This window comes from Microtus oregoni, unplaced genomic scaffold (genome assembly GCF_018167655.1).
Source record: "Microtus oregoni isolate MIOR12 unplaced genomic scaffold, Mior012 000035F_ref0000213, whole genome shotgun sequence".
NCBI lineage: Eukaryota > Metazoa > Chordata > Mammalia > Rodentia > Cricetidae > Microtus > Microtus oregoni.
The window spans coordinates 12588450-12613841 of record NW_024543094.1 but is presented as its reverse complement, the minus strand read 5'-3'; the positions used below and the strand labels follow the sequence as shown (position 1 = coordinate 12613841).

General features: G+C 38.3%; 1 protein-coding gene across 1 annotated transcript; it reads right to left on the bottom strand.

Moving 5' to 3' along the window:
- Nucleotides 1-294: 294 nt before the first annotated feature.
- LOC121432600 (aldo-keto reductase family 1 member C15-like) lies at nt 295-22781 on the bottom strand. Its single transcript, XM_041630667.1, has 10 exons — nt 22593-22781; nt 16320-16461; nt 14051-14218; nt 12626-12742; nt 11751-11828; nt 10545-10667; nt 7608-7717; nt 5007-5172; nt 2975-3057; nt 295-740 (listed from the first exon to the last, which is right to left on the bottom strand). The coding sequence occupies exons 2-10, from the start codon at nt 16404-16406 to the stop codon at nt 698-700; spliced, it is 975 nt and encodes a 324-aa protein (XP_041486601.1). The 5' UTR covers nt 16407-16461; nt 22593-22781; the 3' UTR covers nt 295-697.
- Between the last annotated feature and the right edge of the window lie 2611 nt (nt 22782-25392).

Below are 25392 nucleotides of genomic sequence, written 5' to 3'. Positions count from 1 at the left end.
CTCCCCACTTCTCATTGAATACTTGATTTGGTTACTAGCCTACTTTTTCCAGTAGGCTTTCATACTCAAGATGTTTTCTCTCTCTCTGCATCTAACTCTCACTTTTTCTTTTTCCTTCTCTCTCTCTCTCCCTTCTCTTCCCCTATGCCATTTATTTCAACAAAAGTCCCCACTTAAAAATATTTATATGCAAACAGACTAAATTTTCCCAATTTATTATAAAGCAATGCCTGGAGGAAAAACAGATATTCAACAAAATTTTGCTAAGGAATAAAAAAAAGGGATGCATGCCACTGCCAAACCTGCTTCAATAACTAAGAAATCAAGTAAGTTAGTAAGAGCTATTCTTTACAACCAGAAAGGTGCTCTAAAATTCTTCAATAAAGTTTGATAATTTGTAAACAATACATTTAAAAGTATATGATCCGTGTGTTGAAATTGATTCTAATTTTGTAAATAACAATGCAGTCATGAAATTACATAACAATCAAGAAAGATACATCAAATATTTCTTTTTATCTTATAAATTCTCTGTAACTTGTGTGTTACTTTATAATCATCAGGGAAAACACTTGAGATTATTGTAACATTTGACAAGCACACGGAGGCAGGAATCCTGCTTCTCAACCACTCCACCAAATACAGATACACATTGTCTGGAGGGAGGAGAGTCTCTATAATGGTTAACAGCTCATGCTCAGTATTCTTCCAAAAATGGATAATAAGGGTGATCCACCGCACTGAAAGAAAAGAATAAACACTGGTTGTTCACGAGTCACACTTCTGATTGACAAAATGAGGACACTCATGATTTGAGAACCCACAAAATCTTCAGTGGACCCTGTCTTGCTAAATGCAATGGAATATATCAGCAATTAAGGTTGTGGATCAACTGATTTCATTATTTTATTCTTAGAATTTTAATATGATTGACTCTGTGCCAAGACTTGCTTGTGTAGGTCAAAGGACACCTTTGATGTAGCTTGGTAAAGGACTGTCCCAGGGGAAGTATCAATGAACACTGAGAGGAGGAAGCTGAAAGAGAATGATGTTTTCCCTAGGACTTATTCATATCACCTTTGAGAGTTCATCTTCCACACAGATTATTCAAAGTACATGTTATACTGCTTTAGTATGAACAAAGTTAGAATAGGTTTTCGTGGAAACAAAGTTAAAATAGTATTGATGCATAGCTGTACATTCATTATTATTGAATTCTCTTTTATTTTTTGGATTACAATAAACACTAATAAGAAAGTATTTTCATGGGCCTCTTACTATATCATCTGTCTGTTATCTGAGTATAATGGGCAAATGAACCTTGAAGACATTTGTTTTGGCCATATGTCATAGTGTATTCTTTAATATCAGTTCACAGTGATGCAACTTTGACCATTTGGGGGGACAAGGTCACATGTATTCTGTGTTTCAGATAAAATCACTGTGTATCAAGGGTGACCTTAAACTTCTCATCCTCCTGTTTCTATCTCTCAGGGGCTAAGAATAATCGTTTAGGCTATCATGCCTGTTTTTTTGGCTTGGGAAGTGATGAACAACCAGTCTCCAATCCCAGACTGGCCAGTTTTGAAATGGGGTTGTCCTGAGTCTCACTGCATATCTGAACTTCAGAAGGAATTTCTCTCTTCTGAGGTCCATAGGGATGCCTTCCTTTGTTGCAAACCTATTCTGAAAATCAGGTGTGTTTTCTGTAATGACACTGTATTAAAATACTATCACATGTTGTTTCAGATCACTAAAAGCTGGCTCTGGAAGCAGAGTTGCCACTTCCTGCATTTAAGACCAATTATTTTGTCTCGATGTATCCTCTTGTCTAGGCCCCTTGTCTAGGGTTGGGATCCTCGCACCCCCCAAAAACCTCTGACAGGGAATGAAGAAAGCAGCAAAACAGCCCAAGAGTGAAAACATCATGCTTTTAGAACAGCGACAGGTTTCCATAATGTAAATTGCCTGCCATTGGAAAAAGAAGCTGGAAGTTCAGCCATGGGAACTGCCTCATCTTCCCCTGTGACCTGCATATAATAATATACTGGCCTGCTGTGTGAACTCTGTTCCCATAGCACTTTGTTTACTCCCAAGAGGAGAATGCCTTCCACCTGCCAAGGAATGTCAAGGGTAAGATGTGTCCCTTCCCCTTATTAGCTGTGCAGCTTTGTGTGCTCAAAGGCATTATTCAAACAATCCCCTTCAGTCAAGAGATCTCCTGTCTCTTGAGCACTTCTAGTGATAAGAAATAATCTGAATGTTTTCCATCATTTCTCTCCCCCTCCTTTGAACTCTGAGTTTTCCATAATAAAGAAAACTTCACAGAATGGCAGTATAAAGGCATTCTTGAGCAGCAGATCCTAGAGTCTCTGGTTCTGTTGAATCTTGAATTTGATTTCAGTTCCTCACCACCAGTCACTGGTAGATCTTCGTATTCCCTGGTCTCAACGGGATGTTATAGGCACCCATTTGGATAATGTTATCTCTCTCTATTCTGGGTTTTTTTTTTTTTATTTGGAATTCCCACCCTAGGGGCTCACTCTTCTCTGCTCAAGACTGTCTATTAGGAACTGCCTCAACTTTCCCAGTTGGACTTTGCTGAATGTTTGTAAGCATCAAATTTATTAATACAACCTTTATGCTGTCATGTGCCCTTTTACCTAGAAGCCACACCTGAGTAGACCCTGTCCTCTGTTTGAGACCCTCTCTATTGAGAACTAAGGCTGGTTGTTTTAAAGTTGCTGTCTCAGTCAACTTCTGGATATTTTGAGTGCACAATTTAACTATGTTTGCAGCCTTTTTATCTGTCACTACTTATTATTTTACACAGACACATAATTTAACTCATTCATTAAAAAGCAAATGCTTAGCTAAACTGATCATTTCTTGGATCCTTTAGAACATTTTCATGGTTCACCTCCATGTTTCAAAAACCCAATAACCCATAAAACACTCTAGTGGAAATACTTACAATGAAAATTTAAGATATCGAAAATTTCTGTTGAGGCCATCAATTGCTTTCATGTCTTCTTGGGTCAATTCAAAATCGAACACCTAGATAGAAAGACAATTCAGAAAAAATAAATAAATAAATAAATAAATAAGCCATTGATGCGTCCCTCTACCTGGAAATATAAGGGTGATAGCACCAAAGGTGATTTTAAGAGAAGAATTTTATTCACCATTGGTCTCCAGACGGCCTGGGTCTCAAACCTTTTGGCTGAATATGGCAGGCTCCTCCTTATCCATTTCTTTCCTACTTTGATCCATTTCACAAAAGAAAGACTCATCAATCCCTAATCTTAATAAAGGCAGGGAAAAAGAACTCCCAAATTAATTTTTAAATCTAGATGAAATACTAGATTTAGTCTCAACCAAATTTTTAGCTTTCCTTCCTTTGCTATCCTGGAGTTTGATCCAGCTTTGAATAGACCCTCACCTCCGCCCTGCCCAAACATCATGATTTAACTCCTTTCGAAGAGTTGATTCAGTTGAAGAAAATCTTCCCCTGGTCAATTGTTCAACAATACCACTTGATCATCACATTTTCTCAAATGTTATCAAACATTATTCTTTTTCTAATCAAAAGGACCTTTCTAATATTATATATATATATACATAATTTACATTTTTTCATATTATGTAAAATTAAATATATATTTCTCTCTAATCATCTATATCTATTAAAGGTATCTGTGATGGTTAAAGTTAATAGTCAACTTGATAGAATCTAGAACCATCAGTGAGATGAGTCGTAGGGCATGCCTGTATAGGATCACCTTGGTTATGCTAACTGATATAAGAAGACCCATCCTGACTGTGAGTAGGATCATTCCCTGAGCAGGGGATCTTGCACTGCAAAACGCAGAGAAGAGGTGAGCATGCATTCAACCTTCTCTACATTTGACTGTGGATGCAAAGTGACCAGCTCCTTCAGGCTCCTGCCACTATAATTTCCCTGTGATAGTAGACTGTACCCTTGAAGTATGATTCAGAATAAACCCTCTCTACCTAGAGTTGCTTTTCTGGGATATTTTATCACAGTAATAGGAAAAGAAACCAAGACACTGTCCATCCATCTATACACCAGAAGTCCTTCTGAAAAATACATTCTTTAAGTAATATGGCTGCCATATTGCAGGTGACAGTGCTTGTTTACACTTTGATCCACCCCTGAGGTGCAGTAGTAGAAGAACAGAAACAATTCCCACAAGTTATTCTCTGGCTACCCACTGTGTGCTGGTGAGTGTGCCCTCAAACACAAATACATACAGAAACTAAATATAGAGTTAAATTTTAACCTTATGGGATTCTAAACAAAACAAATGAAAAACCACTGACTGATAGGAGAGACTAGCTAGTGCACATATGAAAAAACATTTAAGGAATAACTTTAATCATTGATTTCTTCATGTGGTCAATCTATAAATTTATCTAGCTCCTTTTCTTCATAGAGAAACACCAATGATTAAAGGGGAAATGTTCATATATAACATCCCACACCTCAGAAAGCTCACCAGTATATAACTAAATAATTGTAAGTTAATGGAAAACAAAAACAGACCCATGACCAGAACTATGGAAGTTAAAAAAAAAAGCAAAAATGTATTGATAAAATGCAGTGAGTTAACCAACAAGCAGTCATATTGTAATTTAATCTTAATCCAAATTGCAGTCCTTAGTACAAACAGGGATTTGAAAAGCATAGAATACAAAGAATAGAAATGAAGGTATTTAAAGGTTTCTGCCATCTGAAAATACTCCCACAACCAACTGAAGTAATGGAGATTCAATACAGCATGTTAACGAAATAGTAAAAGGCAAACCAGTGTGGAGGAAAGCCACGCTTTCTCTGCTGGCCTTTCAAAATGCTGTCTGTATCACACAAGTGTGGGGGGTGGAAGAAGGCAGCAACGCATGAGAGCAAATAAATAGCAAGTGTTCCCATGTGAGGGAAATTGTCCCCATGGTCTCATTCTGGAGAAATAGCCCTGGTCTTTTACCTCAAAGTTCTCTTTGATTCTCTTCTCATTGAAGCTCTTGGCCAAAGCTACCACACCCCTCTGTAGCTGGTAGCGCAGGGCAACCTGGGCTGGAGTTCTGTTGTGTTTCTTGGCAATGGTCTTTAAGATGGGTTCCCCCAGAAGGTATGGGCTATCACTGCTTATCCTGAAAAAATTCAGACATATACTCAAAGAGATACCAAATCTGGAATATATTGCCCCCTTACCTATATTCCCAGACCTTTGAGAAGTACAATATGTTATAATTAAAGCAAATTTTGTAAGTATTCAAAAGTGATTTATTTATTATTGTAGCAATTATAAACAACTAAGTAATCCGTCAATAGATGAGAAGATAAATACTGTGTAGTACAGGTATCCATATAATAGAATATAACAGAAATACAGAAACTCCCTTTTATCTTCAGAGGGTCTGGGGATAGCACTGATACCAATGTGTATTATAAATATATGTATATATGAAATACTTTTTCCAAGTTATGTTTGATGAATAAGTGAATCTTATATTTGATTGTATTCAAAGCTAGCATGAATTTCCTTTTTCTTCTTGACAATTTCATGGTAGAAGATTCAGTCTTATCATGGATCTTGGAAATCTCAGTGTATAAATTTTCTCTATCATTAAGTTGAGAACTTGCCCATTTTTAAATGAAGTAAGTGTCTCTCTTTGCCCTATCCAAGTTTCAAGAAGTCCTATTCTCATAATTTTGAGACTTTATTAAGTAAAATAAAAGTTCCTAACTGCAAGCCCTGTCATGCTATGATAGTTTGGATAAATCAAACAAACAAGTGGCTCGCAAACATGGAGTAGATTTGGTGAGAATACAGTAAAAAAAAGGTTAATCATTGTCCCAGACAGCATGTGATTTCATCAAGTAACTTAGAATAATAAGAAATTTTAAAATAAGAATTGCATATTTCTTTTCTAGAACTTTTCCATTGATAATTTCTAGCTACCATTAATTGATAACTAAAATTACGGGAAGGAAAAGAAGTGAAAGAAAGGAAGGAAAAGAAAGAGAAAAAAGATAAGGAGACAGAGAGGGAGGGAGAGGAAGGAAAGAAAGAATTCAGGAGAATTGCTATAAAATTTCATGAGCTCAGGTAATTGTGATGACAAAGGCCACAAAAGCATAGACATGTGAATTCCAGATAGGCATGGGAGCAGAAGTCTGCAATCCTAGCACTTGGGAGACTGAAGCAGGAGGTCGCTATTCATGGGTTTGAAGACAGCCTGCTCTACATAGCATGATCCTAATTCAATCCATTCCTCTTAACTAAAAACACAGCATTCCTATAGAACAGGCAATATTCTAGAGCAAATGAGAAGTGTCGAAAACTGTCTCAGAAGTAATAAGAACTTTAAAGGCATACAAAATGCTATTTATTTATATTATTGATCAACTTTGTTTTATTTTATTTTTACTTGAGAAAATCAAGTTTTTACAGTAAAGGCTACACTCTACTAAGTTCAGGACAAGAGACAATGTCTTTGACAGTCATCAAAATGTCTTCTTTCTTATTGTCTGTCTTAGTTATGGTTTCTATTGCTAAGATAAAGCATCATGACAAACACAGCCTGGGAAAGAGACAGCTTATCTCATCTTACACTTCCCCATCACAGTCCATCCTCAAAAAGGTTCACATAAGGAACTGAAGCAGAGGCCATGAAGGAAGGTGGCCATTGCCTTACTCAACTTCCTCTCTTATCCAACTCAGGACAACAATGGTGGCTCTACCCACTGTGGGCTGGGCCCTCACACATCAATTATTAATAAAGAGAATACCACACAGACTTGCCAATAAGCCAGTCTAATGGAGACAATTTTTTTAAAGTTATAATTTCCTTCTCTTACCAGATAAGTCTAGGCATGTGTCAAGTGTCAAGTTAAAAAAAAAGAAAGAGAGAAAGAAAAGTAAAGAAAAAAATCAACCAGTGTGGGCATATGCAAATCTACTGTCTCTGAGTCTACAAACAGAACTCAGAAATCACTGATAAATGTAATAGCAGTACTATTTATTTAACATATCAATGCACATACAACTATAAGTTCATGAATTCAGCTGCATATATCCTTTGAAAAATCTCTTATAACATGTTAGATACTCTGCAAGTCAATATCACCACTTGGAAAGACATCATGTTCTCTTCTGGGAATTCTCTTTTGGGTTTCTGTATAACATTAGCTGATATTATGAGGGAAGATGGTTCTAAGTCCCTCCTAAATTAAACATTAAATATTGCAGAAATAAGGAAGTTTCTAGAAAGGATATGAATGTGGGCTTTACATTCCACCCACTTGTTAAAATGGCCTGGGTAAAATATACGTAGTCTCATCTTTATAAACTGGCCCTTAAAATCTATTTTTAGAACTATGCTTATTAGTGCTGTAAACAGGTAGACAGATAAAGCAAGAATAAAAGACCACTAGTGAACCTGAAGTTGATCCCTGGTGCATAGGAACTTCTGCAATGTTAAAATGGTTTCTTCATAGTTGAACTTTTCCACAAGGATAAAAGTTAATGTTTGTCAACATGGAATTATTGACATACGTAAATAAAGTTCAGTGGTCTCATTACCTGTTTGAGGCTTTGTGGGATCCCAGGGCACTATAGGCAACTAGAACAATGTCTTTGGACATGCAGAACTCCAGGAGTTTGCTCTGGTTTATATATGGGTGACATTCTACCTGTAAATTTCCAAAACAAAACAGTATTAGAATGTATAGCCAACAAGGTCATGCCTATTTTAAAAGTGCCTTAAGGGCAGATCTACTTCTATACTGACTAAAGTACAATAAGTTTCAAATTTACCCGGAAGTACATTTTTCTGTATTTTATCTTTTATTTTTATTTTAAGATTAAAGTCAACATTTCCAACTTGCAGTCTCTGTCAGTTTCTATAGAATGAAGCTATAGCCTGTTAGAGCAAGGACTGGGTATAGCCATCGTTAGAAGACTGCAAGCTTTTGCCCCTAGAGAGGGAAGAAGTGGAAGCCTTGTAGAAGGACTGGATGTCAAGGTGAACAATGGCGAGTAGAAAGATGAACAAGAGTGGCTGCACTGGATGGGGAAATGTCATGTCTTTTAAGCTTTAGGAACTTATATGACTTTTGTCTTCTGTTATCAAGCCTTTTTCTCTGATCCTCAATGTATAAGAAATTCAAAAACAACCTACCAAACTATCACAGTGAGCAGTGACTAGTTTCCCCTATCTTGTGGGGAACTTTAACAAAATAAATGTTTAATTTCTTCCATAAAGAGATCAAAGGAGATAGAGAGTGAGAGTGAGAACAAAGGACAGGGAGAAGGGAAATGGACAGAGAAAAAAGATGGAAATGGGATATGAATGCAAGAGAGCGAACCTCTGATTTCAAGAAAAACTTCATAGATATACCACCCAGTGGTGATGTTTGGTCATTTTACCTCCCTACATTGAATCAATTTGCAAAAAAAAAAAAAACAAAAAAAACAAAAAAAAACACAAGGTGTGGTATAAGGGGATAGCAGAGTAGTGGGGGTGCATGCCTTTAATCCCAGTACCCAGGAGACAGAGGCATGCAGATCTCTGTGAGTTCAAGGCCATTCTGGACAACAGAGCAAATTCAAAGACAGGCTACAAAGCTACACAAGACTACCCTGTCTTAAGTAAACAGAGAACTCTCAAAAAAGAAATCTAAAATTGCTGAAAGGCACATAAACCAATACTCAACATTCTTAGCTATCAGAGAATCACAAATCCAAACAACTCTGAGATTTCATCTTATGAATGTCCAATGACCCATAAGAATGACCAAGACCAAAAACATTGATGACAGCTTATGCTGAAGAGGTTGTGGGATAAAGGGTACACTCCGCCATTGGTGGTGGGAGTGCAAACTGGTACAGCCCCTTTGGATGTCAGTGTGGTGATTTCACAAAAAATTAGGAAACAATCTACCTCAAGTTCCAGCAATATCACTTTTATGTATATACCCAAAGGATGCTCAATTATACCACAAGAACATATGCTCAGCTATGTTTATAGAAGCATTATTTGTCATACCCAGAGACTGGAAACAATCTAAATGTCCCAGATCCATTATCCAAAGCCTAAATGATGAACAATATCTTGGAAAAATAAAACCAAAATTATGAGAGCTACTAATAAGAGTAGAACTACTAGGAAATCCCTCGATCAAAGAATGGATAAAGAAAATGTGGTACATTTACACAACGGAATACTGCAAAGCAGAAAAAAATAATGACATCTTGAAATTTGCAGTCAAATGAATGGATCTAGAAAACATCATACTGATTGAGGTAAACTCAGACCCAGAAAGACAAATATAACAAGTACTCACTCATAAGTGGATTATAGACATAAAGCAAAGAAAAGCAGCCTGCAATTCACAACAACAGAGAACCTAGATGACAATGAGGACTGTAAGAAAAACATACATGGATCTAATCTACATTTGAAGTAGAAAAAGATAAGATCTCCTGAGTAAACTGGGAGTGTGGGTATTATATATAGAAGAGGGCAGAACAAGGAGTAAGAAAGAAGGGAGGGGAGCAAAGAAAAATATATAGCTCAATAAAAAGAATAAACAACCTGTCTTAAATAATAAATAAATACAAAATAAAACAATGTGTTACAGGGTATAGTGACAAACACTTAGATTCTTGGGAGAGTAAGGCAGGAAGAATAAAATTTCAGGTCAACCAGATCGTTCAAAGAGAGCCTACCTCAAAATGTCTATTAAAGATCACAAGCTAAAACTCAGTGTTAGAGTATTTGGCTACTGTGTGTGAGGCCTCTGGTTCACTCCCAAGTACCATGAAAATAAAAAAAAAAAGTATTCATACTTTGACACTCAAGATATTTAGTGATACCAATCTTTGCTGAAAGTGTACGTGTTTAAGCACTGTTAATTATTTTAAAATGTGTATTTTTAAAATATGGGCTAAAACTATATGATGCCTGCCTCAAAACTTCAAATACTATGTATATGACAAATTTGTAGAGAAGAGAAATTATTGCCTGAGCGTGTTGATGTGTGCAGGTGAAGGAAGTTGTACCCACACAATTCTCGGTGGATTTGTAGCTTTAAATTGTGCAAAGGTTAAAAGACTTTAAAAGTTATTAAAAAAATTTCATTACAAATTTAGGAAAGAAACCAACACAAATGATCTAGGGTGCTACGAGAACAATATAGGAGCAAGACAATTTTGCTCTGCTTTATTTCAATCGGGTTTTTTTTTTAAGATTTTAAATGATTTTCATACAGCACACACTGTGTTACTGAGCAATGGTATTCCATTTAAGAGTTGTGATTTTAGTCAACCAAACTGCCTTCCCCTGTCTTGTTCTTCCCAATATAGTCAACCTGAGCCATAACTGATGTTTCCTGTCTCAGTGAAAATAGCTATAAACCTAAATAGCTGGTTTGAAAAAGAGATTTGGGGAATATGGAGTAAGAAAGAAGTTTGTGAAGAACAGAAGGTAAGGCACAGTCCAGGTGAACTAGAGCTCACCTGATTGCAAGTGGGCTTGTACTTTAGCCCTGGTTTGTTCAGAATCAATTCCAGTTGTTTGTGGTTGAAATTAGACACCCCGATGGACTTGGTTAAACCTACGTCTTTACACTTCTCCAGTGCCTGGGAGAAAGAAGTATGTAGTTAATCCTATTTGTACTCTGCCCTTTGGAGATTCTCCTTGGGATTATTTGAACACTTACATAATAATTTCAGTTGCTTACATAATAACTTCATTTACTTACATAATTTTGGTTAAAATTTCAAAACAATTTTGACACATGAATACAGCCTTGCCTAAGGCACTCACCTGCAATGAATATATATATATATATATATATATATATATATATATATATATATATATGTCATTCATTTACATGCACATTGAGAACAGCAAGTACATATTAAGTCTCCCCTTACCCTCCCCACCCTCATCAGTGGCATCTGTTGTGATGCCAGGATTATAATGGTTCTTCAATAAATGTCATCATAGTCAAAGATAAAGAATTCTAGGATCTTGTGCTAGGTAAAATGTATTGTTACATTTTCTCTTTAATGTTGAAAATCTGTATACAGGATAGGGTATATAGTGGCAAGATTCATTCTCTATCACAGTCTGCTCTGTGCTAAGGCAGATTATACTTCTCCAAAGGCATGTTTATCTGTCCTGGAATAGTATTGTAACCTTTCTTGAGTCTCTTTCAGCTAATTCCTTTTATATGGCTTTTATTGTTAATAGGATCTAGTAGGTAAAGAAATATCTACCTCAAATCATAGCTGAGATTAAAAATTAAACTCAGCTTCTCTCAACTCTTCCTCTACAGATGAGATTACAGAAAGACAGAGAAGGGATTGTGGTGGTTGATGCTGTTGTGGTTTATTCTTCTCTTATGTGTTATATCCCAACCACAGTTCCCACCACCACCACCACGCCTCCCATTCCTTCTCCTCATCTCCTCTCGCCCCCATATCCACTCCTCATTCATTCCCTCACAGGAATGATCAGGCCTCACAGAGATATCAGCTGAACAGTAGATACATTTTACCTAGGACAAGATCCTAGAATAGTAAGGTATTATAAGACTAGGCATTATGATATGCCTTAGACTTGTCAGTTAATGAAACAAAATCCATCTCTTCTAATTCTGTATTAATTACTTCCTCTCTTGACACACAGTGCTTATTGCCTAGAGCAATACATACCTCCCATGTATCACAAATGTCCACTATGTCTAAAATAAATTTTCCATTGGCATCCTTTGGCAGAAGTTCCTCTCCAGGCTAGAATGTAGAGAGAAAATAAGTTAACAAAACTTTCTCTAATAGTCAACTTCTATTGGCAAATGAGCTTACTCATCCAACATTCACTCTGTGTGTGGGAGTGTGTGCACATACATGTGTGCACATGTGTCTTTAGGGGGGACTCTGGAGAAACAAAAGTGAAATTACCTAATAGATTATACTGGAATATTTTCCCCTTGATTGCCAACACTTTTCTTCCTTGTGACCCTCATGAAACACTGAATCTCACCAACTATGAAGACTCTTCCCGTTGGAATTTCCATATCCCAATAGCAGAATAGTGTAAAGGATGGGACTTTCGCTGTTAATTATGAGCTTTTGTTTCAATTTATGATGCCTCATTTATAAATTAATGAGTATTTCAGATGTGATCAGTAAACATGTACCTCGACAAGAAAATGAAGCCTAGAGGCCCAAAGGAGCCCAAGCCTAATTGTCCATTACCCAAATTCAGATCTCTGTGTTCTAGCGTGAGAGATAGATATAGGCAAGAACATGCCCTAAGGAGTTGGAGACTCCCCCTGGAGTCTCAGAAGTCTCCACAACCGGGGACATGCTGATGATAGAAGGAGTGAAGTCATTGAACTTCAACCTTCCTGAAGCCTGGAGGATGAGCATTTGAAGAGTTTTACCTGTGGCATCTCTCAGCTGTCACACAGTTTCATAATCACAGATTCTGTTCAGCTCAGATTGATGTATCATACACAGTAAAAACCCAGAAAAAAATCTCATTGGCCTGAAATAACATATCTAGGGAATAAAAATCCAAAACTGACCTTCATAGCAATTGGTGCATGAATAATACAGAGATCTACATAATCCAGCCCAAGTTTCTTCAGTGATCTCTCCAGGCACTGACGAACCAACTCTGGTCTAAGGAAAGTCGCCCAAATCTAGAATTTCCAAACAGAATCACACATTGTGGTGAAATGATTGGGATGTGCTATGGTGGTCTCAGCTAAGCTAAGAGCATCTTGGGCTAAGTTTTTATGTATTTTTATTAAATTTTTTTCAACAATTTGTATAATGATTTTCCCCTCACCCAACTTTTCCCACAAACTCTGCAGAACACTAATCAAAATTATGTTATTCATCATAGATCACATCCTCAATAGAATACTGAGATTTACTTGAGTGATGACAATGTCAGGAGAATGAGCAGAATTTAGAAAACAACCAAATTCAATGTTTCAAGAATTAGAAGTTTTGGTCTTGAAAGAGTCAAGAAATGATGAGATGGATGTGGTAAAAATAGAGAGAAGATATAGAAACTATATAGCAAAACTATAAATCAGGGGGCTGGGAAACATCTAGTAGAAAGCCCTATTAGGTAGCCAGATGGAATTTCCCAGTTAAAAGTCCATCCAGAGCAGAGTGATGTATTCTCTTGGGTGAGGTTTCCAAGTAACTGAACAAACAGCAGTCAAGTTGACAAAGGATCCATGGTTCTTAGCAAATCCAGAACCAATTCTAGGAGATCCCATCTAAAAACAAGCTGTCACCAGTGTAAACATAGGTTGGAGACATCTGTAGGGATATCAACTCAGATGGAATCAAACTGGAAGACTGCCTTTCCACCTGAGGAAATGTTACAAATACCAGTCCACCAGTGAAGATTTCAGAAGAGGATTTTTCCTTTTGTAAACAATATTTTCAACCTGACTTGAGATTCTCCTGAAGAATTATTTTCTTGTGGCCCAGAGAGGTCAGATTATCCAACAGAACTGTGTCCCTACTTCATCTAGAAAATATCTGATATTCAGATATACTGAGTATCTGTATCCCACATTTATGATACTTTTGGGACAAAACAAGACTTTATTTTTTAATTTTCTTATTTATAGTTTTTTTTTTGTGTGTGTGTGTTAGAGAGAGAGAAAGAGAGAGAGAGAGAGAGAGAGAGAGAGAGAGAGAGACCATCAGTGCATGTACGTGGATACCACACTTGTAGAAATAGGATAATAGGATATTAGCAATCATTTCTTTTCTACCATAGACTGGCCAGGGTAAGAGGTTGAGAGTCTTGACAGCCTGTATCTTTTTCCACTGAGTCATCTTGTTGGTCCTCTTCTCTATGTTTCTATAATGTGTCTTTGCAATAAAGCTATGATTCAATCTGAGACCAAGGGTGTGGTGTCTCCTTCCCCAGGACATATCTGCGTTGACAGTGACTTCCAGCCATTCTGGCCACAAGTGCTCACCTTGGTGGTGTAGAATAAATCCTCTCTCTTCACAGTTCCATCAGCCATCTTGTCCCTGAGGGCCTGCCCAACTTCTTCCTCATTTTGGTAGAAGTATGCAGCATCTATGTGACGGAAACCTACATCAATGGCTATTTTGGTGGCCTCATTAACCTTGCTCTTTTGAATCTATAAGACAAGAGTATGAAAAGTAGAAGATGTTACAAACTCAGGAAAAAAATAGTCGTTTATATCTTTATCACATTCTTTTTCGAGTTTCAGCTAGCCCTATGGCTGATCTTGTTTGATGATACAACCTTGATAATAGATTTACAATCTATCTGGAGACACAGACTATAGAAGGATTAACTTCTAAATCTTGACTGAATAAATTAGTGATGTGGAATTCTTTTGAAGCATGTCAATGCAAGTTTCATTCAATAAAGATTAGTTGGACGGAACTAGCTAGCATAAAGCAGCAAACTGTGAGAAAAATTCTAAGGCCCTCAGTATATTAGACAGGTGTACATATACATAGGTATTTGTGAAGTGATGAATGGAAATTAGTTCCTATTTCCCATTGCTCTCAATTTTGCCCAAATAATTCTTCTGTTTCCTCAAGATTTTTTTATTCCCTTCATTTTGCAGGTCTTTGCATTCAGCATTTATGCAGTAAGCATTTACTGAGTGCTGCCTTCTAGTCCAACACTATGTTAGGCTCTTGAGTACTAGGCATTTTCCATGAACTAACTGACTTCCTTTCTTTCATGAGGTTTCTGGAACAATTGAAGGAGACAGTCTTTACACAAGAAAGTATGAGAAGTGGATGGAATAGCTCACACCTACAATCCTAGCACTTGGAAGATGGAGAGGCTCGGAGAACAGAAGGTGAAATTCATCCTAATCTACATAATGAGTTCAAAGTCAGCACAAACTCCATGAGACCTTGTTTTAATCAACATCATTATCATCATCCTCCTCATTACTCTCATCTTAACAGCTTTTCAACTCTGCTTCAAATACATCTATTTTGTTGTGAAAGAGACACAGAAATAGATAAATAGCATTTGCAGACTTCTATAATACCCAGGATAAATTTTAATGACAATTAGACGCTTGATTAAGAACAATATACTGGTTAATTATCAGGTAAGAGTGACAGAATTTACCACGATTGCTTTAATACACATATGCATAAATATATATTGTACACAATGTTGGTAAATTGTCATAGGCTGCTAAAGCTCATTGAGAAGCTGACTCTGGAAGCAGATTTTCCTCTCCACCAACTTCAGACCCAAACATGTTTATGTCAGTTTTCCTTGAAAACTCTCAGCTCTGGGTCAGGTTGCCCCTCTGGCTTTGTACCAGGGGAAAAAAATTCTCAGTCAGCAAACAGTGTTGAAAACATGCCTTAGAAACAGAATATTAATCATTCCTAACATAGGTGATTGTTATTTATCTCATGATATGAAAACGCTACAGCATGAGGAAGGAGAAGAGGAAAAGAGGCAGCAGAAACAGCAGAAGGAGGTGGTGAAAGAAGAGGAGGAGGATGAGGAAGAAGAGGAGGAGAAGGAAGAAGAGGAAGAGGACGAGAAGAAGAAGAAGAAGAAGAAGAAGAAGAAGAAGAAGAAGAAGAAGAGGAAGAGGAGGAGGAGAGGAGGAGGAAGAAGAGGAAGTTGGGAAAGAGAAGTGAGAATCTGAGAGTAGTTGGAGATATGGAATGAGTGTTGCATAAGATAGAAACATGTTGTGTACCTGTACGAAAATTTAAAATCTGTTCAAATAGTTGATATTCTTTAACAAATGCATCTTCTTCCAAAAAAACTCATAGCAAAGCTGCAGTCTGATGTCCCTACTGTTAGCCATTTTCTCTTCTATCCATTGCCCACAGGGATTTCTAACTGAGACTAGAATGCAGAAGAAAACTGAGCTTTAGATGATAAAAATTTAAAAATTAATAAGAATACTGATATCAAGGATTCATTATACTTACAGATATAAGTACTTAAATATATAGCAAGCATTGAGATTTGTCAGGAAACAATGTTAATAACAATAATGACATAATCTGCTTACAAAATCTTTAACCTCCAAATCTCCAGACCTAACATCTTGGCATCTCATCAAGTACCAATACTCATCCTCAAGCATGAACAGAAGTAAATTGTAAGCAGGGAAAGGGAAGCCCAGGTGAATCATTCTCTAGGTGTTTGTCTTCTGCCTTCTGAACACACTTCCAGGATAGCTGATATCTAATGCTTTAGTTCCCGAGAGTCCCACTTACACCATCCGGAGCAAATGTGCCAAATCCAAGCACTGGCATCAAGTTTCCATCATTCAGCTTCACTGAACAATTATGTTTGAGATCCATGGTGTCCACAGCCCAAGAAGTCTGACTCTTGTCTGTCCTTCCTCGGTAACCTGAGCTAAATAAAAGGCAAAACTCAAACATTTTATTTCTGTCAAGATAGGCGAGGCCAAGCAAAGGCTCCAAAGTTGGAGTTAGTCCATTCTTATAATCCCTTCATATCTCTACAACAAACATACCCAGAAAGCTTATGTATTAAAGATGTTTGACTCAGCCCCTAAACAAAAATACTAGCTTTGATAATCTGCCCCTGATAATTACACCAGACTTACTTTATAAGATGCAAAACTATCATCAGGGTGTTCATTTCTAAACATAAATTCTGATACAGAACCTTAGTAAATTTCCTCACCCTGTATTTGTTTTATAGATCTTAATATCATTTATAAATTTTATACTTTATAAATTTTTTCAAACAAAGCTTGATATCTGTACCCGATGTAATGGTCTGTCTCTTTAAGAGACAAGCCATGCCCACTCCCTTCCTGCTTGCAGTCTCTGCCCTACTCTTTCTCTTTCTGTCCCTCTCTGGAAGAGGCAGCTTCTGCCTCTCTCCCCACTTCTCCCCTTCCCCCTTTCTTCTTTCTCTCTCTCTCTTCTCTCTCTCTCCCTCCTCCCTTCTCCCCTTTTCCTTTCCCTCCATAACACCAAATAAATATCCAATTTCATTCTGTATGGTATGTCTATCTCTGTGTCTCCCACCTGCTGCCTATCTTTTTGTTGGCCGGGGATCAGCCACCTTCCCTGCCATGTGGTCTCTGGGATTGGCTGCTTTTGGGTCCCCCAGCAGTCCTGGAGATTCCTAGCATCTGTGCCTCCCACCTGCCACCTGCCCACATTGCTCACCAGGGACTAGCCAGCTGCCACCTTGGTTTGTGGACCTGCTGCATGGTCTCTACCTTGTAGGAAGCTGCCAGGGTCCTGCAGCCAATCCACTACACCCAAGCACACAGATAACAAAATTCCTTTGGAATATTCACCTTCAGCTTAGTTATCTAATTTTCTTATTTCATGTGTTAAAGTTTCACTCAAAATTCAGATTTTCTGTATTTTACTTCTTTAATAAGTTCAATGTTAGGGTCCAAACCCAACATAAACTATCTCTCTGGACTGGTATGAAGGGACAGGAATAATTGAGACACCCTCCACACAGCAATATCAGAAGGCTGTCTCAGGGTTCAATCAAATCCTGAAGATTTCCTGCATTTATTTTCTAAACAGCTTTTATCTCCCAAGGTAAACTGAGGGGTACTTCATTAGCATTCTGTTTCCAGGGTGGTAAGACTGATCTCACTGCTGAAGCCCTGTCACTAGCTTGGATTAACACCTCTTCCCAGGTGGTCCTCATAATTACAAAGAAGGAGCAGAACAACATCAGCATATCCTGACCTCAGGAGACAGCCAGTCTGAAAGTGATTTTCATACCTCAGTTGCTACTGACCCAGATTATAAACAGTACTCAAGCATCATTGTTTCCCAAACAAAATCTACATAGTGTGCTCAACATTTATTGTTGATATTTATTTTAGAAGACTGCTCTCAAACTCTCTATTTTTGTTTTATTTCAGCAAATGATTTTCAGAATGAATGAATTACTATGTGAAAGAAGAATGGGAAAGTACAAAATTTAAGATTACAGCTAAACATTAGCTTAGGTTATAAAGTATAAGTTGATTATCTGAGAAATACAAGACAGGTAAGGTTAATTGTCACATTAGTCTCTTAAAGGCAGGATAAGCAAGCAGTGTAAGTGCACAGGGGTAATAGTCATTAAGTCTTAAGAGACCTCAATATTTGTTATTAACCAAAGATAAATAACAAATTAACCAAATGAAGTCCAGAAAAAATTCCATTCTCTTAAATTGTAAAAAATAGTTTCATAATATTCTACTGCTACAGTTAATAATCTCAGATATAAATCCTGGATGTTTTCTTTCATTGACTATTACATTCTTTATTAAGCCATTTTCATATGTGTCTATATCTATCTGTGGAATGATCTTGAAGTAAAACATTCAGGAAGACAAAGAAGACTTATGATAGAGCAATGAAAACAAGAAGAAAGGGAGTTTGAGGAAATAGTCTCAATATAAAATACATGCATGCTGAAGAGCCTAATATAGTTAAAAATAGTTCTAAAAGCAAACAGACTAAGAGAAACAGCTTTCTTTTGCATAAGAAAAACCCTGAGTATCCAGTTCTTTCTTTGTTCAATATGTCTACCCTGTACTGTAAGAAGTGTCTATGACCTATAGATTCTATTTAAAGTATATTTGCTGTCCTCCTTCTCCCCCTCTATCTTTATCCCTTCTCCTAACAAGTGCTGAATTCTCCTGTCCACTTACCCCATTGTTTAATCTAACCTTAATAAAACCACTTTCATATTCTCCCCTTTGAGGCCTCATAGATTCTCTCATCAATAAAATCAAGAATCTACAAAAATGTGCTCCTTTTCCAGAGTGCTAAGGATAACAGTGACAAAGGCATGTTATTGTCAGCTCTCAAAATCTCGTCAGACTTTCCCAAACCACCTAAAGGTCTCTGGTCATTGTCCTAAATCTGTAGTCACCTTTTTGACAAAGAGGTGAACTCAACAACAAATAATATAAAGGCTCTCTGAATTATCTTCTTCCATATGAGGGCAGTTATCTGTGCTGGAATCTCACTGTAGATCAGAAATAGCCACAATGAACAGCATTCAACAAGTGATAACAATGATGATTCCTTCAAAAGGCTTGCTGAACCAAAACTAATGTAATAATCAAACAACCACACTTTGATCAAGACTATTTAAAACATCTACCTTTACCAACAGCCCCAGCTCTTCCTCTGTTTAAACCTAAAGTTTATGTCAGTACCCAGAAGCCAGATTTGGGGTCACTAGACTGCTTTATCTATTGCTCTCTCCAGTGTCACTATAGTTAATAAACCTACATCCTTTGCTTTGTGCTATAAATCATCATTCACTGATGAATTGTGGTAGACTTTTGGATATCCCACAGCTGGGGTTTGCCCTTGTCCTAGCTTATGGGTAATAATAATGTTATGAGTAAACCATTATCCTAAAGGACGGGAGAGAGTAATGATGGAGGATGGAGATCAGACAGGGATAATCCATTAACTAACTACAGATAAGAAGAGAACAGACTCTCGCACACATGCCTGAATGTGTTAAAACCTTCTTTCAGATTCTATATGGACTCTAAATTGCCTCCCAGAAATCAAGAAGCCACAGATATTTGACCCTACAAATGATTTTGATATTCTAAGTCTATTCATTTTGTCCTGTGTTTTACAATTGTCCTATTGCCAGTTGTAGGCTGCTGCCTCTGGGGTCAACAGACAAACCTTGGCCAAGAGGCTGGATTTGTGTCCTCACTGAAGCACGTCTTAAGGAACTGCTTGTTCTTAATGTGTCCTTATACTGCATAGAAGAAAATATTTTACTTCCCCTGTGTCTCCGAGAAGGTTCATGTCATTCCTGGGTGTCTGGAACCTGAAACTGACGTCTGAAAAAGTCCCCAGAAGCTATTGAATAGAACATCTTGCTGATCACAGATGCTTAAGGTGCTGTTGATCACACAGCTGTTGCTTATTATTGTTGGTTATTTTTAATTAATATTATTTTCATTTTCCGTGTATAAGTGTTTTGTCTACATTGTATGTGTATGTACTACATGCATGTCTGGTACCTGAGAAATCGGGTATCAGACATGACACATTGTCTTGGCATTGCAGATGTAATGTGAGGGTGTTGGGAATTTAACCAGTGTCCTCTGTAAGAGCAGGCAGGTCTCTTAATTGCTTATCCAGGAGTGTTTGCACAGGTGCTTTCTTCTCATTTTGTTTGGCTGTATACAGAGTCCTGACATACTATCAGTCTGTTCTTGAATTCATGATCCTGTTGCCTCATCTGCCTGAGTCCTGGAATTGAAGGCATAACAATACCATAAACATTAAAACAATGTGTTTTCTATTTAATCTGTTTTACCCTTTCATTCTAGAGAATCTTCAGAAAGAGGACATTTTCCTACAGTGATGAGGAGTATTTTTAACCTCCTATGCTGTCTATGAAGCAAGATGAAATACTTAAATGGGCCCCTGAATATGTTAACTAAAAAGCATCAAGAAAATTACTAAAACAGGATAGAATCCAAACTCACAAACAAGTACTCTATTTGCAGCTGTTCCTGTGTTTAAATTATGGTTGGTTTCATCTTACTCTGAGGGTTGTTCAGAAAAATCAGATTCATAGGCCAATCAAAAAGAACTTTGTTAGGTGTGGTGACACAAGCCTAGAATCCCAGAAGTCATGGATCGAAGGAAGACCATAGGTTTAAGCTTCAAGTTTATCTTAATCTTGTCTCAAAACAACAAAAGGAACAAAAAAAAAAGAAATAAAGAAGGAAAGAAGGAAGGAAGGAAGGAAGGTAGAAAAATGAAAGAAGGAAGGAAGGAAGGGAAAGAATGTGAAACTAAAGAGAAAATAATTAGGAGCATTGTTGCACAATGTGAGGACCAGAGTTTAGATCCCAGTACTCATACAACTAGTCATGTGTCCTGTGCACACCTACCTGTAAATCAATCACCAAAGGGGCAGAGACAGAATTGCTAGAGCTCACTGTCTTCAAGCTTAGCAGAAAAAGAACTGGAAGGAATAGAGTGAAGAAAAATCATAACCAGGATATTTTGTATGAAAAACATTTATTTTTATTAAGAAGAAAAATATTACAAGGCCTGGCATGATGGTTTTGCAGGTAAAGGTGCTTCTAGGCACTCCAGAGTCCTGAATACAATGAACTAAGAAGGGTGCACAAACCCAAATTTTCATACAGAAAGGCTATAAAAAAAGGAAAGTAAAATTCTGAAGACCATTTTCACTTGCTTACATCACAGGGCTTGTTTTTATTTTGTTTTGTTTTGTCTTCTTTTTTGCTCCTAGGTATATTAGTTACTTACTTTTCTATTATTGTGATAAAATACCCTAATAATGTAAACATATAGAAGGAAGAGGTTTTTTTTTGAGCTTACAGTTATAGAGGGTTAGAGTTCCTGATGGCAGCAGAAACATGGACCTGATAGGAGGCCCTGCTGATCAGACGTTACAGTCTACCATGGTCTTGTAGTTTTCTCTCAACTCAGCAACAGGAAGGACGCCTTCCCCAGAGAGGATTCTTGCTCTCTACCTGCTCTTATTTGGAAGATGTCCCTAGGCTCCCTGCCTGACTCATCTCAAGGATGACCCTTTGTCAGAGCCACCTTTTTGCGGTGAATTCTGCCACAATCCTAGCTGCTGACACATTGCAGAATAGGGGCATGAGGATTAGAAAATGTTAAGTAGGGAGAACGAAGATAAGAAAGAATCACAAAGACACAGAATAGTTTCGGAGGGCCACTACAGTCTCTGCTGAATACTGAGTTCTGGGTACTAAGTTTGCCCATGTTTAAATATCCATACATTTTATACACTAATACAAAATGGGAGAAGAAGGCAACATACTACTTTAACATGAACAACTAGAACAGTTATTTGTTGCGGTACTTTGAGACATTAGGAAATTAATTCATGAAAAAGTATTCTGTTGTTTATGCAGTAAACCCACCCTAGTCCAATTATCCAGAAGGAAGCCACTCCCTCAGTCAAACCTCCTAAATCAAAAGAAGGAGCAGAACTATGCTTGAATTCTCTGACCTTTGGTCAGGGAGGAGTGGATCTATGTCCATCGACCATCTTAATGTGGAAAACACCAAGTAACCACACCCTAGGTCAAGGTATATAGCCAAAGTTGCTTTCAACAACTTTGAGCAAGTTGAAAACTTTCTGACCTTCAGACAAGGTGGAATAGGTTCACACTTTTGGGTCTCCCCAAACCTTAATGTAGTTCCCTTTAAATGTCCTTCCTCTGCTGACCATATGGTAATTAAGTAACAGGCTCTAGTTATTTTCATAGGCTGGTGCTGCACTAACCCAGCTATGACAGGAGTCTGCTGTTTAATCAGTGATTCCCCAGTTACTGTCCCCAATCCTTTATATTTCACATACTTTAGAATAAAGCTGAGTTGTCTCATTGAAATCACTTTCCTGAAGGCTATTTCCATTGTATCAGAACCCTGTTACCAACATCTGCTCCCTCTATCTTGGGGACCTATAGCCAATGATCCCTGAGAAAGAAGACCCATAGCTGTTACCTGTGAGCAGGGACTCTCCAGGATTCTTGGGGATTGTGGGTATTCTGACATCACCAACGGGTAATGGTATTTATTGCTTGGCCATCCATCAGAGTATGTGCAAATTTCTTTTGTCCTCCCTCTGGTTTATTTTTGATTCTCTCATGGGGAATTCTGTCTCTCTCCAGCTAAAGCATGATGTTCACAATGTTGTAGCTACAGCCTGTCCCTGCTGTGCTTGCTTGGATTCATGCAGGGCAAAGTCTTTGTCTATCACATGGGCAAGGGCAGAGCCTATCTCCCTGCCACGTGCTGCAAAGGCTGTGTCTCTGCCAACAAACAGTACAAGGGCTGGGATTACACAGCAGCTGCTGTGGCCTTGGTTATAGCATAGGTCACTGGTTGCTACTACTGAGGCATGGGTCTGAGCAATCAAAAAATCAAAGGGAATTCTCTGCTTTTGACTCTTTTATTTTACTCCAAAACCTGTTATTTCTCTCTCTACTCTCTTCCTAAACCACATAAATCTCCTCTTCCTATGTTTGCTATAACACAGGAGTTAGAAATGGAGAGGCACCTGCCCCTCCCTGCATGTCTAGAGCTGCTGCCCCTGTAGCATGTATGCAGACACTTCCTGGGAACAGTGCCTGCTGTATCCTGGGGCTAAGGAGGCCAGACTGGTCTGTAGGTAATGAGTTATCTCAGTTGTTCACACTCAGTTACAGATTGAATTCAGGTTCTACACTTTCCCCACTGCTGTTGCCTTTCTCCCCTCTCCCAGAAGCTACAAGTCTGTCTGTGGAAGACTAAAAGACATACTATAAATCTTTTAAACATCTTAAAATTATACTGTTAACTCCTATCTCAGGGATTATAAATTGACTATCAGTCATGGTTCAAAGGCTATATGATTCATAATAACATGTCTTTCCCGTGAGAAACAATTGTTTGTCTACTTCTCAAGAAAGATGTTGTAATGGTTTAGATAAAATGGCACAGTTTCCCAAAGGGCAGCTGGGTCCCACTACCTGTGGCCACTGTGGGTCTCAGGTGAGTGGGAGGCACTCTGTGAGAGACCTCGGCAGGTCAGCTGGGCGGGTGGTACCGCAAGGACCGTGGTGGGTTAGAGATGTATAGACAACATGCAGAAAAAGTGGATATCGTTCATTCAGTGGGTTGTTGAAGAAAAGGGAAGGGGAGAGAGGGAGAGAGAAAAAGAGAAAAAGAGAAAGGGGAAAAGAGAGAGAGGAGAGGAGAGGAGAAAAGGCTGCATCCCCCTCTTCTGAAGAGAGATGGGGCAGAGAGAGAAGAAAGATCTGCTTGCCTCAGCAGAAAGGGGGAGTGGGCAGGGCTTATCTCTTAAAGGGACAGTACAAGTCAGTAGCAGGTCATAACATTCCCATTATAATTATTCAGCCACACATAAGGCTGCACCTTCGGGGTTCTAAAGGCGAGCACGTGCAGATGGGTCCTCTCTTGCGGAAATGCCTGAATGTTAAAGGGCCCGACGTGACACATGTGTATGCATTGTTCCATCCACATATGACTCAGCTAAACCCTTGTGTTCATGCATGAGCCTGTCATCTTTGTCATCTGCGTTGACATAGTCTTGCCAACTTCCTGTGTGCATGCACTAAGCAGCTTTTAAAGGCTGGACATGCCATCTTTCTTTCTCTCTCTGCACACCAATTCCCAGGCCTGTATGCACCCCCTCTAATAAACTCCTAAGTGGGTTTATTGCATGTTCCATGTTTCCTTTTCACTCACACCCAGGTAATTTCACCTACCTCTTTCTAATAATAAAAAGGAGGGAAGTTACGCACAACAGGTTAAAGGAATTTGGATGTTGGATCCTCAAGACTTTTTCCTGCTTATCTGTGGGCATCATCTTGTTGAACGAGAACCTGAGGAACTTGGGTGCTGGTCATATCGTGGGGTAGCTGGTCTCCTTGCTTCTGTCCAGTGTTTGTAGTATGGAAATCTCTTGTGTCTCTTAGACAAATTTAAAGCATGAGAATTATTGATTTGCTAGTCTAAAATAGATATTATGGGCAGACAGTTAAAACATTTAACAGTAAACATAGGTGCATTTAAGTTACATGTATGCACATGCACACACAAACAGAGTGAACAGTGATTGGGTGAAGTGGATGCTGTTGGTGGGCCCTACCAAAGTCATGCCACTGCACAAAACACACATGTAGCAGAATCAGCACTGGAGAACCAGGCAGGCCACACATCAGTAAAGATGGTGGGACTTGGTTACCTGACGTGGCCTTCAGTTAAGATGGTGGTAAGGTCACCTGTCCTTAGTCAAAATGGTGGCAGTCACATTTTATATGGAGAAGTCACACTTTTTGAGCAGCAGGAGTTTTAAATATAATAATAAGAGAGACCTAGAGGCATGATACACCTGTTGCTATGCCACCACTCCATAAGCCACAGCAGGGAACAAAGGCTGGAACTGAAACAGCTGTCTTGCAGATCCGATTAATCTTGTCACTTAATGTGGGTCCAGCCTTAGTGGTGGCAGGGATTGAATAGAAGGAATGGGAGTGAGAGAAAAAGAGCATTTTCAGATGGGTGGGAAGGGGATGCCCAGAGAAAGGAAAAGCAGAGTCGGCAGGACACTGGCAGAATATTTACAGGTGGGTGGCTGATAATTTGAAGGTTTATGTTCCATAGCTAAAAATGTGAAAACAGTGAACAAACACAATAAGGCCTGTAGAAAAATATCTTGTCTCTATAGCTAGGGTATTAATGAAGCCAACTGGCCCCAGTCCAGGTGACTCAGAAGTCAGATGCTAGAGGCCATCCTGGA